The sequence below is a fragment of the Eretmochelys imbricata genome, chromosome 3, assembly GCF_965152235.1.
Source record: "Eretmochelys imbricata isolate rEreImb1 chromosome 3, rEreImb1.hap1, whole genome shotgun sequence".
Taxonomy (NCBI): Eukaryota; Metazoa; Chordata; order Testudines; family Cheloniidae; genus Eretmochelys; species Eretmochelys imbricata.
In genome coordinates, this window is record NC_135574.1 from 69184324 (window position 1) to 69196444 (window position 12121).

General features: G+C 48.7%; 1 protein-coding gene across 2 annotated transcripts in view; it reads right to left on the reverse strand.

Moving 5' to 3' along the window:
- Positions 1-8419, reverse strand: part of UBE2J1 (ubiquitin conjugating enzyme E2 J1) — a 66984-nt gene extending 58565 nt beyond the window's left edge. For both annotated transcript variants that reach the window (XR_013345595.1, XM_077812814.1), the window contains exon 1: positions 8278-8419. Coding sequence is in view for 1 of the 2 variants with exons in the window: in XM_077812814.1 (XP_077668940.1) it covers positions 8278-8308 (31 nt within the window). In the remaining variant the exon portion in view is untranslated. The remainder of the gene's footprint in view (positions 1-8277) is intronic.
- Positions 8420-12121: the final 3702 nt, after the last annotated feature.

Sequence of the window (12121 nt, forward strand, 5' to 3'; positions counted from 1 at the left end):
CCCATAGTACAAGGAAGGCATCTTGCAATAATCCTGGGCATGTCTCCCCTACCTTTGCTACCAACCAACTCTGTAATGGAATTTCCCCACCAATGAAATGTTGGCTTGATGACAGAGCTCTTCGAAGACCACATATCATTGGTGATGGATTGTCTGCTAGGTTGTTTCTGACTCTCAAACAAAAAGAGTGACTTGAGGGTGTCCCATTTTGATGACACTATGTCCATAACTTGATCACCACCTGACATGGAAGTAATGAGTAGGCATTTCCTTGCTTCTTTAAACAGTACAATGCAGATGTGTTGTCTGTGAGAATCTCAACTGTGAAGTTCTGTAGAACAGACTGGCATGCATAGCATTGCAGTCTGACTGCTCTTTGTTCTAGTAAATTTATGTGAAGAGCCATGGCCTTCTGAGACCAAGTTCTTTATATCCGGAGGTAGTCCAATTGTACTCCCCAATGCAACTGTGATTCACTTCTTTGTAAGAGGAGGTGTGAACAAGAGTATGCTCTTCTAAACATCTTTGTGGTCTAACACAGTGCTAGCTGGATGTTTGCTTCCTCATTCTTGTAAAGAACAAATGACACACTAAGCAGTGGTCAGGGACATGGCTTTCCCTGAGATAAAATAGACAGCAGATGCAGCTCTCTGTAAATGGGATTAAACAATCACAGGGTGGGCATGGTTTAAAGCTTCAGGGTTTAGAATCCATCATTTTTTGCATGGGTAGAGACACCCAGTCCTGAGGAACAAATTAAATTTAGTTTGATTTTTAAAAAATATATAACCAAATAAAAAAAATGTGGGGAAAAACCTTAAAGGGAATTAACCCTGACTATCTAATTTGCAAGAGAAGTAAATTCCACAGGGCAGCACACAGACACCACTCATTACATCTCACTGTCATGGGCACTAAGAGGGAACTGAGAGACAGTTGTGACCACTCTGCCCTTTACGCCGTTGGGTGGATGGGCACAAGGACATGAATAGTGCAAGTGCGGCCCAACAGACATTGCTATTCGAAAGATTCCTCTCTTGCATGTATGTGCACCTAGAGTGTGAGCCACGCTGACATATACCCGCAGAACAACTTTGGTATACTTTTAAAATGTTTGCCATAATTTTATTTGCAAAGTTTTGTTTATAATTCATTTTATATCATGTTATATATTAACAGGTGAGTCATTTTTAAAACTTACTTTTAAACCCAAATATTAACATGGGGAAATCACAAGCCTGCTGAATTTAAAATTCAGTTTTTCTGCAGTCATTGCTATTTAGTGCAGCAGGTGCAAAGAAATAGTTTCATTTAAAAGTCTCTTGTTAAGAGCAAGTAGGAATGGTAACAGCCAGATTTCCAGATTAACCACACGTACTTGTCCTAGACACCCAGCACCCCAAACTGCCGTTCAGTGCAACTCTTACTTTCAATGACATGGCAAACCATATAAAATAAGTGTGCCTGAATATCTCATCAATTAACATGTGTGGTAAATCAGATGTAAATATTTATATTAATTATAAGTCTGCTTCCCTAAAATCTGTTGTATGCAGTGTTGCTGTAGCTCTGTTGGTCTCAGACTATTAGAGAGACAAGGTGAGTAAGGTTATATCTTTTACTGGACCCTGAAATCTGTTTATTAAAATACAGAAACACAAGATAACATTTTATTTGCAATGTGACTGTTCTTATAATCCTACAGTTGTACAATTATCTGAGGAATCACATCTGTATTTTAGCAATAAATGCATTAAAATATAAAAGCAGGACCGCTTAGTGAATGTTCACCACAATTAAAAAAATGTCAGACTACAGAGGGCCACAAGTCTTCCCAACCCTGCTCAGACGCATATGGGGAGTATTTGTGGGGATGGAGCAGCAACTGGGAAGAGGGTGCAAAGAGCCTACCTGACACTTATAGAATATGTCATCTTAAAATTAACTCCCTTCTGTCTTCAGTATTAATAACAGGATGACATGGCTGAGAAGTGGAGCCACTGCTCCATGCTAGTGCCACTAGTAATAATGCCCATCTCCCCAAACAGCGTGGGAAGGGGAAGAGCAATGGTGGAGCCATAGACCCAACTCCTTTTGCCATGGGCAATCCCAAGAAGCCCCAAGAGAAATTCAGGCTGAGCCAGCCAGCCAGCCAGAATTCCTCTGGGACTCCTGCTACAGTGCAACCTCACCCGATCCTGCTCTACTTACAACTTCCCTTTCCAATGCAATGCTGTTCCTTTGAGGCACAATACAACCCATAATTGAATATTTCTTGCTCAAAGTTCTAATAAATAAATGAATGTACCAATGTAACCAATCAGTGTTATCAACTATATAGATGTCACTAAAAAGTATTTTAATGAAACAAGACACCTAGTCAATACATGTTGACACTTGTTATTATCATGGCCCTGATTCTGCAAAGCCTTTTGCATATGTGTAACTTTACATACTGAGTAGTCCCACTGATTTATACACAAACATCTTAGTATGTTTGTAAAATTAAATAATTCCGCTAAACATTTCTTTTATCCTTTTAAAACAACAATTGTGTGCTATAATTTGATTATGCCTTCCCTAATTCAATCCTTCCTTCTCCAGTTGGTCCTCACGTAACACAAACAACATGTACACATATACAGATAGAACACACATTTGCATGTGCAAAATGGTAATTGCATACATTTTTAAAACTCTAAGCAGTGCCAGTGAAAAATATGGCCCAAAAAGTTTATATATGTTTTATCTATTAATATCTTGAACTTGGGCATTTTGTAAAATAAATTGTTATGCTATACATTTAAAATGTAAACTAACTGTTAACAAAAGGGATTTTCTAAATGTACATACATACCTAAGGGAGAAAACACAAATGAAGAGCTGTCAGACTTTTATATCTTATCACAAGATTGTAGTCCAACTGTCTGTTTTTTCACAAACTGTTAATAAATTCTCTAATATCAAACCTCAGAAAGTCACAAAATCCTAAATCAAGGTTAAAAAAATTGAAAACACCCAATGCTACAATACTGGAAAACATGAACGTAATCCAAACAACCTTACCTCTGCCACAGTCCACCACCCGCATAATAGCCAAAGTAAAGCAGGTGTCTGTCTATGACAGTCTTGTTCATGGTATCAGGTTTTTTTGTTTGTTTTTTTGTTTTTTGATGAATGTAAGAACGAGAGTACACATGCCAAGACAAGTCCACGTTTCATAAATACAGCATTTTATACCTTCTTCTGATCAACAGTTCTTGATAGCACCATCCTCTCTATACTAGCCCTTGAACATGAAGGCTATCAGGTCTTCCTCAGTCTTCTTTTCTCAGAACTAAACACATTCAGGGTTGTTGTTGTTTTTAAATCTTTCCTCATGGGGCAGTTTTCTAAACCTTTTATCATTTTTGTTGTTCTCCTCTGGACTCTCTCCAATTTGTTCCTATCTTTCTTAAAGTGTAGCACCCAGAAGTGGAGATAGTACTCCAGCTGAGGTCTCACCAGCGCTGAGCAAAGCGGGACAATTACCTCCTGTCTCTTACACACGACACTCCTGTAAATATATCCCAAACTAATTGGACATCTACAGGCAGTATACTAAGGATACTGGTGGATGGCACCAGTTATAGGTCGTCAAAAAGGCTGCTACATTTTACACACAAAAGCATGATCTATTGTTTTTAGGACCTCTTCTAATCATAAGTGTTACTTATAAACAGCTGGTGGTAAGCAGGCGAAGAAAACACAGTTACCTTTTCCTTAACTGGTGTTCTTCAGGATGTGTTGCTCATGTCTATTCCACAGCAGGTGTGTGTGCTCGCCACGTGCACCGGTGCCAGAAGTTTTTCCCCTAGCAGTACCTGTGGGGGAGGGAGCGCCCCCCAGCAACCCCTGGAGCGGCACCTGCCTGGCATGGTATAAGGGGAGCTGAGCACTCCCCCCACCCTCAGTTCCTTCTTGAGAGACAACTCCGAGAGAGGGGAAGGATGGCAGGATGTGGAACAGACATGAGCAACACATCTCGAAGAACACCAGTTACAGAAAAGGTAACTGTCTTTTCTTCTTCGAGTGATTGCTCATGTGTATTCCACAACAGGTGATTCCAAGTTATATCTGTTGGAGGTGGGTAGAAGTTCACAAGTTCCCAGGATGGAGGACAGCCCTGTCAAACATGGTGTCATCCCTGGTTTGGAGGATGATCGCATAGTGCGAGGTGAACATGTGAACCAAAGACCACATGGCGGACCTACAAACGTCCTGGATGGGTACGTGGGTCACAAAGGCAGCCAACAAGGCCTGCGCCCAAGTCGAGTGTGCCCTCAAAATGGGTGGCGGAGAACACCCGCCAACTCAGAACAGCAGAGGATGCACCAAGTGATCTAACTGGAAAGCCGCTGAGTCGAAATTGGCTGGCCCCTCGCACGCTCAGCCGAGGCGACGATCGGTTGCAAGGACTTTCTGAATGGCTTCGCCCACTTGAGGTAGAAAGCCAGAGCCCGCTGCACATGGAGTGTGTGAAGACTGCACTCCTCACTGGACGCATGAGGCTTGGGGCAGAGGACCGGTAGAAAAATGTCCTGACCCACGTGATAGGCGGAGATCACCTTCGGGAGGAATGCGGGGTGTGGGCAGAGCTGGACCTTGTTCTTATGAAAGACCGTGTACAGCGGCTCGGAGGTCAGGGCCCTGAGCTCCGAGACTCGCCTGGCTGACGTGATTGCAACCAGGAAGGCCACCTTCCATGAGAGGTGAGACCAGGGCCCTCAGGTGGAGGAGGTAATCAAGGATAAGCTGGATTAGGGTGGCCACCGGGGAGACACCCTGGTCCGCCGCCCACCTAGAGAAACAGGACCACTTCGCCAAATAAGTGCGGCGAGTGGAGGGCTGTCTACTTTCGAGGAGGACGCGCTGAACCTGTTCTGCGCACGTCCTTTCCTCTCCGCCTAACCACTGAGCAGCCACGCCGTGAGGTGAAGCGCCGCTAGGTTTGGATGGAGGAGGCCCCCCTGACCCTGAAAGAGGACCTGGGCCTTGTCCGTCTTTACCTTTTCCAGGACCCTGCTGATTAGAGGGAATGGTGGAAAGGCGAAGAGAAGTCACCTTGGCAAGAGAAAGGCATCGGAGGTAGCATCCCTCCCCAGACCCCCGCAGAGCAGAACCGGGGGCACCACCGACACGTGATCCAAGAGTTGCAGGCAAACCCTGGTTGTTGTCACTGGGAACCTTGTGACCAAGTGGATGAGACCTTTTAGGATCTCGAATCTGTTTGGCAGGAGAGACGCCCTGGCCGACTCTGCGTCCAGGAGCGCCCCGATAAACTCTATGCATTGGACCGGGACTAACGTGGAACGGTGCACCTGGACAGGAGTGCCACGTGATCCCTCACCTGCGACCGGGAGGTGCCCCTGACACGCCAATCGTCCAGATAAGGAAATATCTGGACCCTCCGCAGTCTGAGGTAGGCCGCTACCCTACCGACATGCATTTTGTAAACACCCTGGGGGCAGTGGACAGACCAAATGGGAGGACCGTGAATTAGTAATGATACTGTCCCACCACGAAACGGAAGAAGCGCCTGTGTCCCTCGAATATGTGGATGTGGAAGTACACGTCCTGTAGGTTGAGGGCAGCATACCAGTCCCCGGGATCCAGGGAGCAAAGGATGGAGGCCAGGGAGACCATGTGGAACTTGAGCTTCACCATGTACTGGTTCAGACCTCGCAGGTCCAGGATGGGCCTGAGCATCCCTTTGGCCTTTAGGATAAGGAAATAATGGGAGTAATATCCCTTGCCCACGAACTCCTCGGGCACCGCCTCTATCGCTCCTAGTCCTAGGAGCCGCCCCACCTCCTGCTCAAGCAGAGGATCATGCGAGGGGTCCCCCAAGAGGGACGGGGGGATGGTTGTGTGGGGAGGAAGTAAACTGGAGGGTGTAACCCCAGGAGATGGTGTTGAGGACCCATCAGTGCGAGGTTAACCGCAACCATTCCAGGAGGAAAGCACACAACCGGTTGGAGAAGGGGAGCTTTATTGGATCCCTGGTGAGGACTGGCGTGGTGCCCCTGAGCATCCTGTCAAAAACGCCTTTTCCCACCTGCTTGCCCTTGGAGGACCCAGGCTGGGGGGTGTTGGGGGGGAGGCAAGCCGAGACTGTCTCTATGGGCGTCTCTTATAGTCCTGCTGCTTCTTATGCGCGCCCTCATACTTCAGGAGGGCGGCCTGGGTGGGAGTCTGCTGTGGTTTGAACTTAGGTTTTGCTGGAGCAGGGACATAGAGGCCCAAAGTCTGGAGGGTCATGCGGGAGTCTTTCATGCCATGCAGCCTTGTATCTGTTTCCTCCACAAACAGAGCTTTCCCATCAAACAGGAGATCCTGCATGGAAGACTGCACCTTGTTGGACAGCCCAGAGAGCAGGAGTCATGACACCCATCTCATGGACACCACGGAGGCCATGGATCGTGGGGCCGTGTCCGCAGCATCCAAGGCTGCCTGCAGGGACGCCCTAGCGGCCACTGCCCCTTTCTCCACTAGCGCCTTGAACTCCTTCCTATTGCGCTCCTGGAGGGAGTCCTCGAACTTGGGCAGGGAACCCCATAGATTGAATTTGTACCGGCCCAGGAGAGCCTCATGGTTTGCCACTCGTAAATGGAAGCTCAAAGACGAATACATTTTCCTTCCAAAAGAGTCCAGTCTCTGAGAGTCTTTGTTCTTTGGGGTTGGGGCTGGCTGACCCTGCCATTCCCTGTGGCTGACCGACTCGACCACCAGGAAGTTGGGCACTGGGTGAGCATACAAGTACTTATGCCTTTAGTGGGTACAAAGTACTTGTGTTCCACCTTTTTAGAGATGGGGGCCAACGAGGCCTGTGTTTGCCACAGGGCATTTGAAATCTTAGCCACCCCTTCATGGAGAGTCAAGGCCACCCTACCTGGTGCAGATGGGGACAACACATTAAACAGGGCTCCTCCATCTCCTCTGCTTGGAGTTGGAGGCTTGCTGCCACCCTCTTTAAGAGTTCTTGATGGGCCCTGAAGTCCTCCTGCAGGGTGGAGCCGCGATCACCTCCTCCGGGAAGGTGGAGGAGGCCAGTACGGTGCTCTGGGTGTCGTCCGTCACTGGAGGGTCCACCACCTAGCCTCCCTAGTCCCTGCGCCTAGGAGCCACAGGGACATGTTTCTCCTGGGAGCTGCGCCAAGCCTGGACAGACAGGGAACCTGCCTTAGCCCCGCTGCGCTGCCGGCCGGATTTTTAACGGGGGATTTTTAAAGGGGGCCCAGGGTCCCCTTTCAACCAGGTGTTCCAGTAGAAAACCCAACGCCTGGCAACCCTAACTGCTCTATATATTATACCCTGAAATGTACATACAATATTTATATTCCAGTTGATTTTATAGTTATATGGTAAAAATGAGAAAGTGCATAATTTTTCAGGAATAGTGTGCTGTGACACTTTTGTATTTTATATGTTTGATTTTGTAAACAAGTCATTTTTAAGGGAGGTGAAACTCGGGGCACTCAAGACAAAGCAGACTCCTGCAAGGGGTCCAGTAGTCTGGAAAGGTTGAGAGCCACTGGTGTAAAGAATGGGGGATCCTGGTGAGGAAGAGTTGGGGGCAACAGAGCCCCTGGCCCGGTGGGGAGAATAAGGACTCTGGTGTGAAGGCAATAGGGAGGAGAATGGGGGACCCTGCAGTGCGGGAAGAAGGGAAGGGAGCCCTGGCACAGTGGGGGGACCATCATGGGGCAGAGGGGGGGCAGAACCCCGGGCGAAGGAGACTGGGGGACCCAGGTGGGCAGAGGGCGAGTGGGGTGCGGCTACGCGAGGGTGTCGGGCACACAGAGGCTGTGGCATGGCTGGGGGGAGCGAACGCCCAGAGCCCCTGGAGAGAAGGGCGACCTGGGAGTGGGGTTCAGCCATTTCCCCGCCCCCCGGAAGGGGCTCGCTGCTGGTCCAGCTCAGCGTCTCCCCACGGGGCCGAGAGCGCAGCGGGCAGGGCGAGGGACCGACCGCGTCGCCCTGGGGCTGAGGAGGCTCCGAGGCTCCCAGGCCCGCAGACCCCATCCCGGCCGCTGACTCCGGCCTATCAGCGCCTCCCAGCCCGCTCCTCCCGCGGCCCAACCCCGGGCCACTGCGGCCTGTACCCCTCGCCGGGCCGAGGCCTCGAGGGAGGCCGCCAGCCGCTGCCCCAGCGCAGGGCGAGGAGGGAGCCGGCTCCCGCCCAGGCAGGCGGCCCCGGAAGACGTTGCCGGGTCCCGCGGCCCCTCGCTCGCTCACCCGGGCTCTTCAGGTTGTAGCGGGTCTCCATGGCGCGGACGTTGGGCCAGAGGCGGACGGCGGCTCCCTGCGACCGGCCCGGCGGCGGCCGCTCCCCGCTGTGCGGTGGCCGGGGGCGGGGACTCGCGCGTCGGCGGCTGACTCGGCTCCGGCTACGGCAGGAAACTGCCCTGACGTGGCAGCTGCCGCTCTGTGACTCCGGCAGGGCGGGGCCCCGACATGCCTCCCGGCCCCGGCCTCTTCCCCGGTACTGCTGCCCCTATCCTCAGTTCCCGCCTCCGTCCCCCTTCTGGTAGCGCCCCCACCGCCAATACTCCTCCTGATACTGCCCCATCCCCGTGTTCCGCCCCTTGTCCCTGATACTCTCCCTAATACGCACCCCTTATCCTCAGTCCCTTACACCGCCCCAATCCCCCTCCCGATACCACTCCCATCCTCGATTCCGTCCCCTCCAATGCAGCTCTCATCCCCCTGTCTTCCTCCTGATACCGCCCCCATCCCCTATACTGCCTCCTTTCCCAATCCCCTTCCTGATACCGCCCTGATCCCCCTCCTCATGCTGCCCCCATCCCAGATAGCCCTATTGATACCACCCCATCTCAAATACCCTACTAATACTGGCCCCATCCCTGATGCCACCACCCCCAATAAAGTCCCCCATGCCTGGCTCCCATCCTGATCCCTCCCACATCCCTGATCCCCTTCCTGATACCATGCCTATTCCTGATACCTCTGCTGACACTGCCCCCATCCCTGCTACCACCCCCAGCACAGTCCTCATCCCTGATTCCCCTTCTCCCTCGATACCATCCCCAATACAACCTCTCATCCCCGATACCTCTCCTGGTATTGCCCCTACCCTGATACGCTCCCTGCACCCCTAATGGTACTGCCTCCAATCTGCCACTACAGCCCCTCCACTGCTGACACAACCTCCCTGCTAATGTTGCCCCCATCCCTGATATGACTCCTAATACCTCCCCCATCCTAATACAGCCCCACTGCCAACACCTCTATCCTGATACAACCCACACTGCTGACACTGCCCCCACACCTGATCCCTTCTGATCTCCAATACCCAACCCAATACCACCCTGATAAATCCCCACCATCAGTAGTGCCTCCATCCCCAGTATCTCTCCCAATACCACCTTATTGCTCATACTGCCCTCTCCCTGATACCCTGATCATACCTCTCTCACCCTGATACATCCCCACTACTGATACTTTCCCTGCCTTGTTACATCCCCATCACTTATACCCTTCTCAGTACCATCTTGCATAACACCTTCATCCCACATACCCTTCCCAATACCTCCCCGGTGTTGATGCACCCTTACCTGGGATACTGATCTAATTACTTAGATTGAAAGCTCTTGGGGAGAGGGACTGTCTTTTGTTCTGTGTTTGTACCGTGCCTAGGACAGTGGGTCCTGGTCCATGACTGAGACACCTAGGCGTTATGATAATGCAAATAATAAGAAAACAGGCACCTACATTTATAAAAGTAACCTGATTTTCAGTGCTACTGAATTCCTGTTGACTTCAGTGGGAGCTGTGGGCCAGCAGCGTCTCTGAGTCAGCCCCCTTTTACTGATGTGCCTAATTTTAGTCACTTAAGTTTGAAAATGTTGGTCTTGGCACCAGGTTTACCATTTATGTTGTTGTTCCCTATTTCTTGTCTCTCCCTCCATATCTTTTCCTTCCCATCTCACCGTTCTCATATCCTATGTCCCTCTGTAAACCATCAGCAGTGAAAACCAGTCACAAGCAGAAAGGTCGAACACTGCTATGGTTACACACACCGGTAAATTTTTGCCTACTTAATTACCTTTTAGCTTCAATTCCAAAAGTTACTCTTCACTTTCTACTCCTAAAATTGTTGAATAGTGTTGTTGGCGTAGCATGGCAATTTAAGAGTTAACTGCATTTCAGTAGCAGACAAGCGATCTTTATGTATACAGGGCAAAATTCTGGGTGCAGTAGTTGAAGGAAGAGGGCATATATAACCTTGCCTCTCACCATGACTCACCCATACAGCAGGAGGGGAGGATTCCAACACAGAACTCAGAAGTGCATTAGGCTGGGAGATTAGCTATTACATCAGCTGGTGAACAAAAAGACCCATTGTTCTGTAGGTAATGTCCAAGAACACATGGCCCTATCTTGGGTGCATAATCATCATAGAAACATAGAAGTGTAGGACTGGAAGGAACTTCAATAGGTCATCTAGTCCAGTCTCCTGCATTCAAGGCAGGATTAAGTAATAACTAGACCATTCCTGACAGGTGTTTATCTAACCTGTTCCTAAAAAACTCCAATGACAGAGATTTCACAACCTCCCGACGCAATTTGTTGCAGTGCTTAACTACTCTGACAGGAAGTTTTTCCTGCTGTCCAACCTAAACCTCCCTTGCTGCAATTTAACCCCATTGCTTCTTGTCCTCTCCTCAGAAGTTACAGAGAACAATTTTTCACCCTTCTCCTTGTAACAACATTTATGTACAGTACTTGAAAACTGTTATCATGTCCCCTCTTAGTTTTCTCTTCTCCAGACTAAACAAACCCCGTTTTTTCAATATTTCCTCATAGGTCATGGTTTCTAGAACTCTAATCATTTTTATTGCTCTCCTCTGGACTTTCTACGATTTATACACATCTTTCCTGAATTGTGGCGCCCAGAACTGGACACATTACTCCAGCTGAAGCCTCATCAGTGCTAAATAGTGATTTAGCACTGATGAGACCATTTCTCCAGTTTGTCTAGATCATTTTGAATTTTAATCCCATCCTGCAAAGCACTTGCAACCCCTTCCATCTTGATAATCTTCCACAAGCTTTATAAGTATACTCTCTAGGCCATTATCTAAATCATTTATCAAGATATTGAACAGAATCAGACCCAGGACTGATCCCTGTGTGACCCCACTAGATATGTCCTTCCAGCTTGACTGTGAACTCCTGATAACTACTCTCTGGAAATGTTTTTTCAACCAGTTATGCACTCACCTTATAGTAGCTCCATCAACGCTATATTTCCCTAGTTTGTTTGTGAGAAGGTCATGCAAGGCTGTACCAAAATCCTTACTAAAGTCAAGATATAGCACATCTACCACTTCCCCCCATCCACAAGGCTTGTTACCCTGTCAAAGAAAGCTATTAGTTTGGTTTGACATGATTTGTTCTTGACAAATCCGTGTTGACTGTTACTTGTCACCTTATTGTCTTCTAGGTGTTTGCAAATTGATTGCTTATTTGCTCCAACTTTCAGGGTACTGAATTTAAACTGACTGGTCTATAATTCCCTGGGTTGTCCTTATTCCTCTTTGTATAGATCGGCACTATATTTGCCACCTTTCAGTCCTCTGAAATATCTCCAATCTCTCTCATCAGCAGTTTAGGGGGTCTGACATCTTCAGATGGTATGTTGCAGGCACGAGGAATGGTACATGTGAATTTCTCCCACTTGTTTTTAAAGGATCAGTAAGGAGTGGCATAGCACACAAACTTGCCCATCCTCTCTCACTTGGCTACCCTGAGTCATCTTGCCACATACTAGTAGAATGGCTCTGGGACTCACTACATGGCCAGACCCTTTCACTCACTATTATAATAAGAAAAGGAGTACTTGTGGCACCTTAGAGACTAACCAATTTATTTGAGCATAAGCTTTCTGAGCTGTAGCTCACGAAAGCTTATGCTCAAATAAATTGGTTAGTCTCTAAGGTGCCACAAGTACTCCTATTCTTTTTGCGAATACAGACTAACACGGCTGTTACTCTGAAACCTATTATAATAAGGGCAGTATTTTGCCCACAATCTGTAAAGAAATTTAGAATCCTCC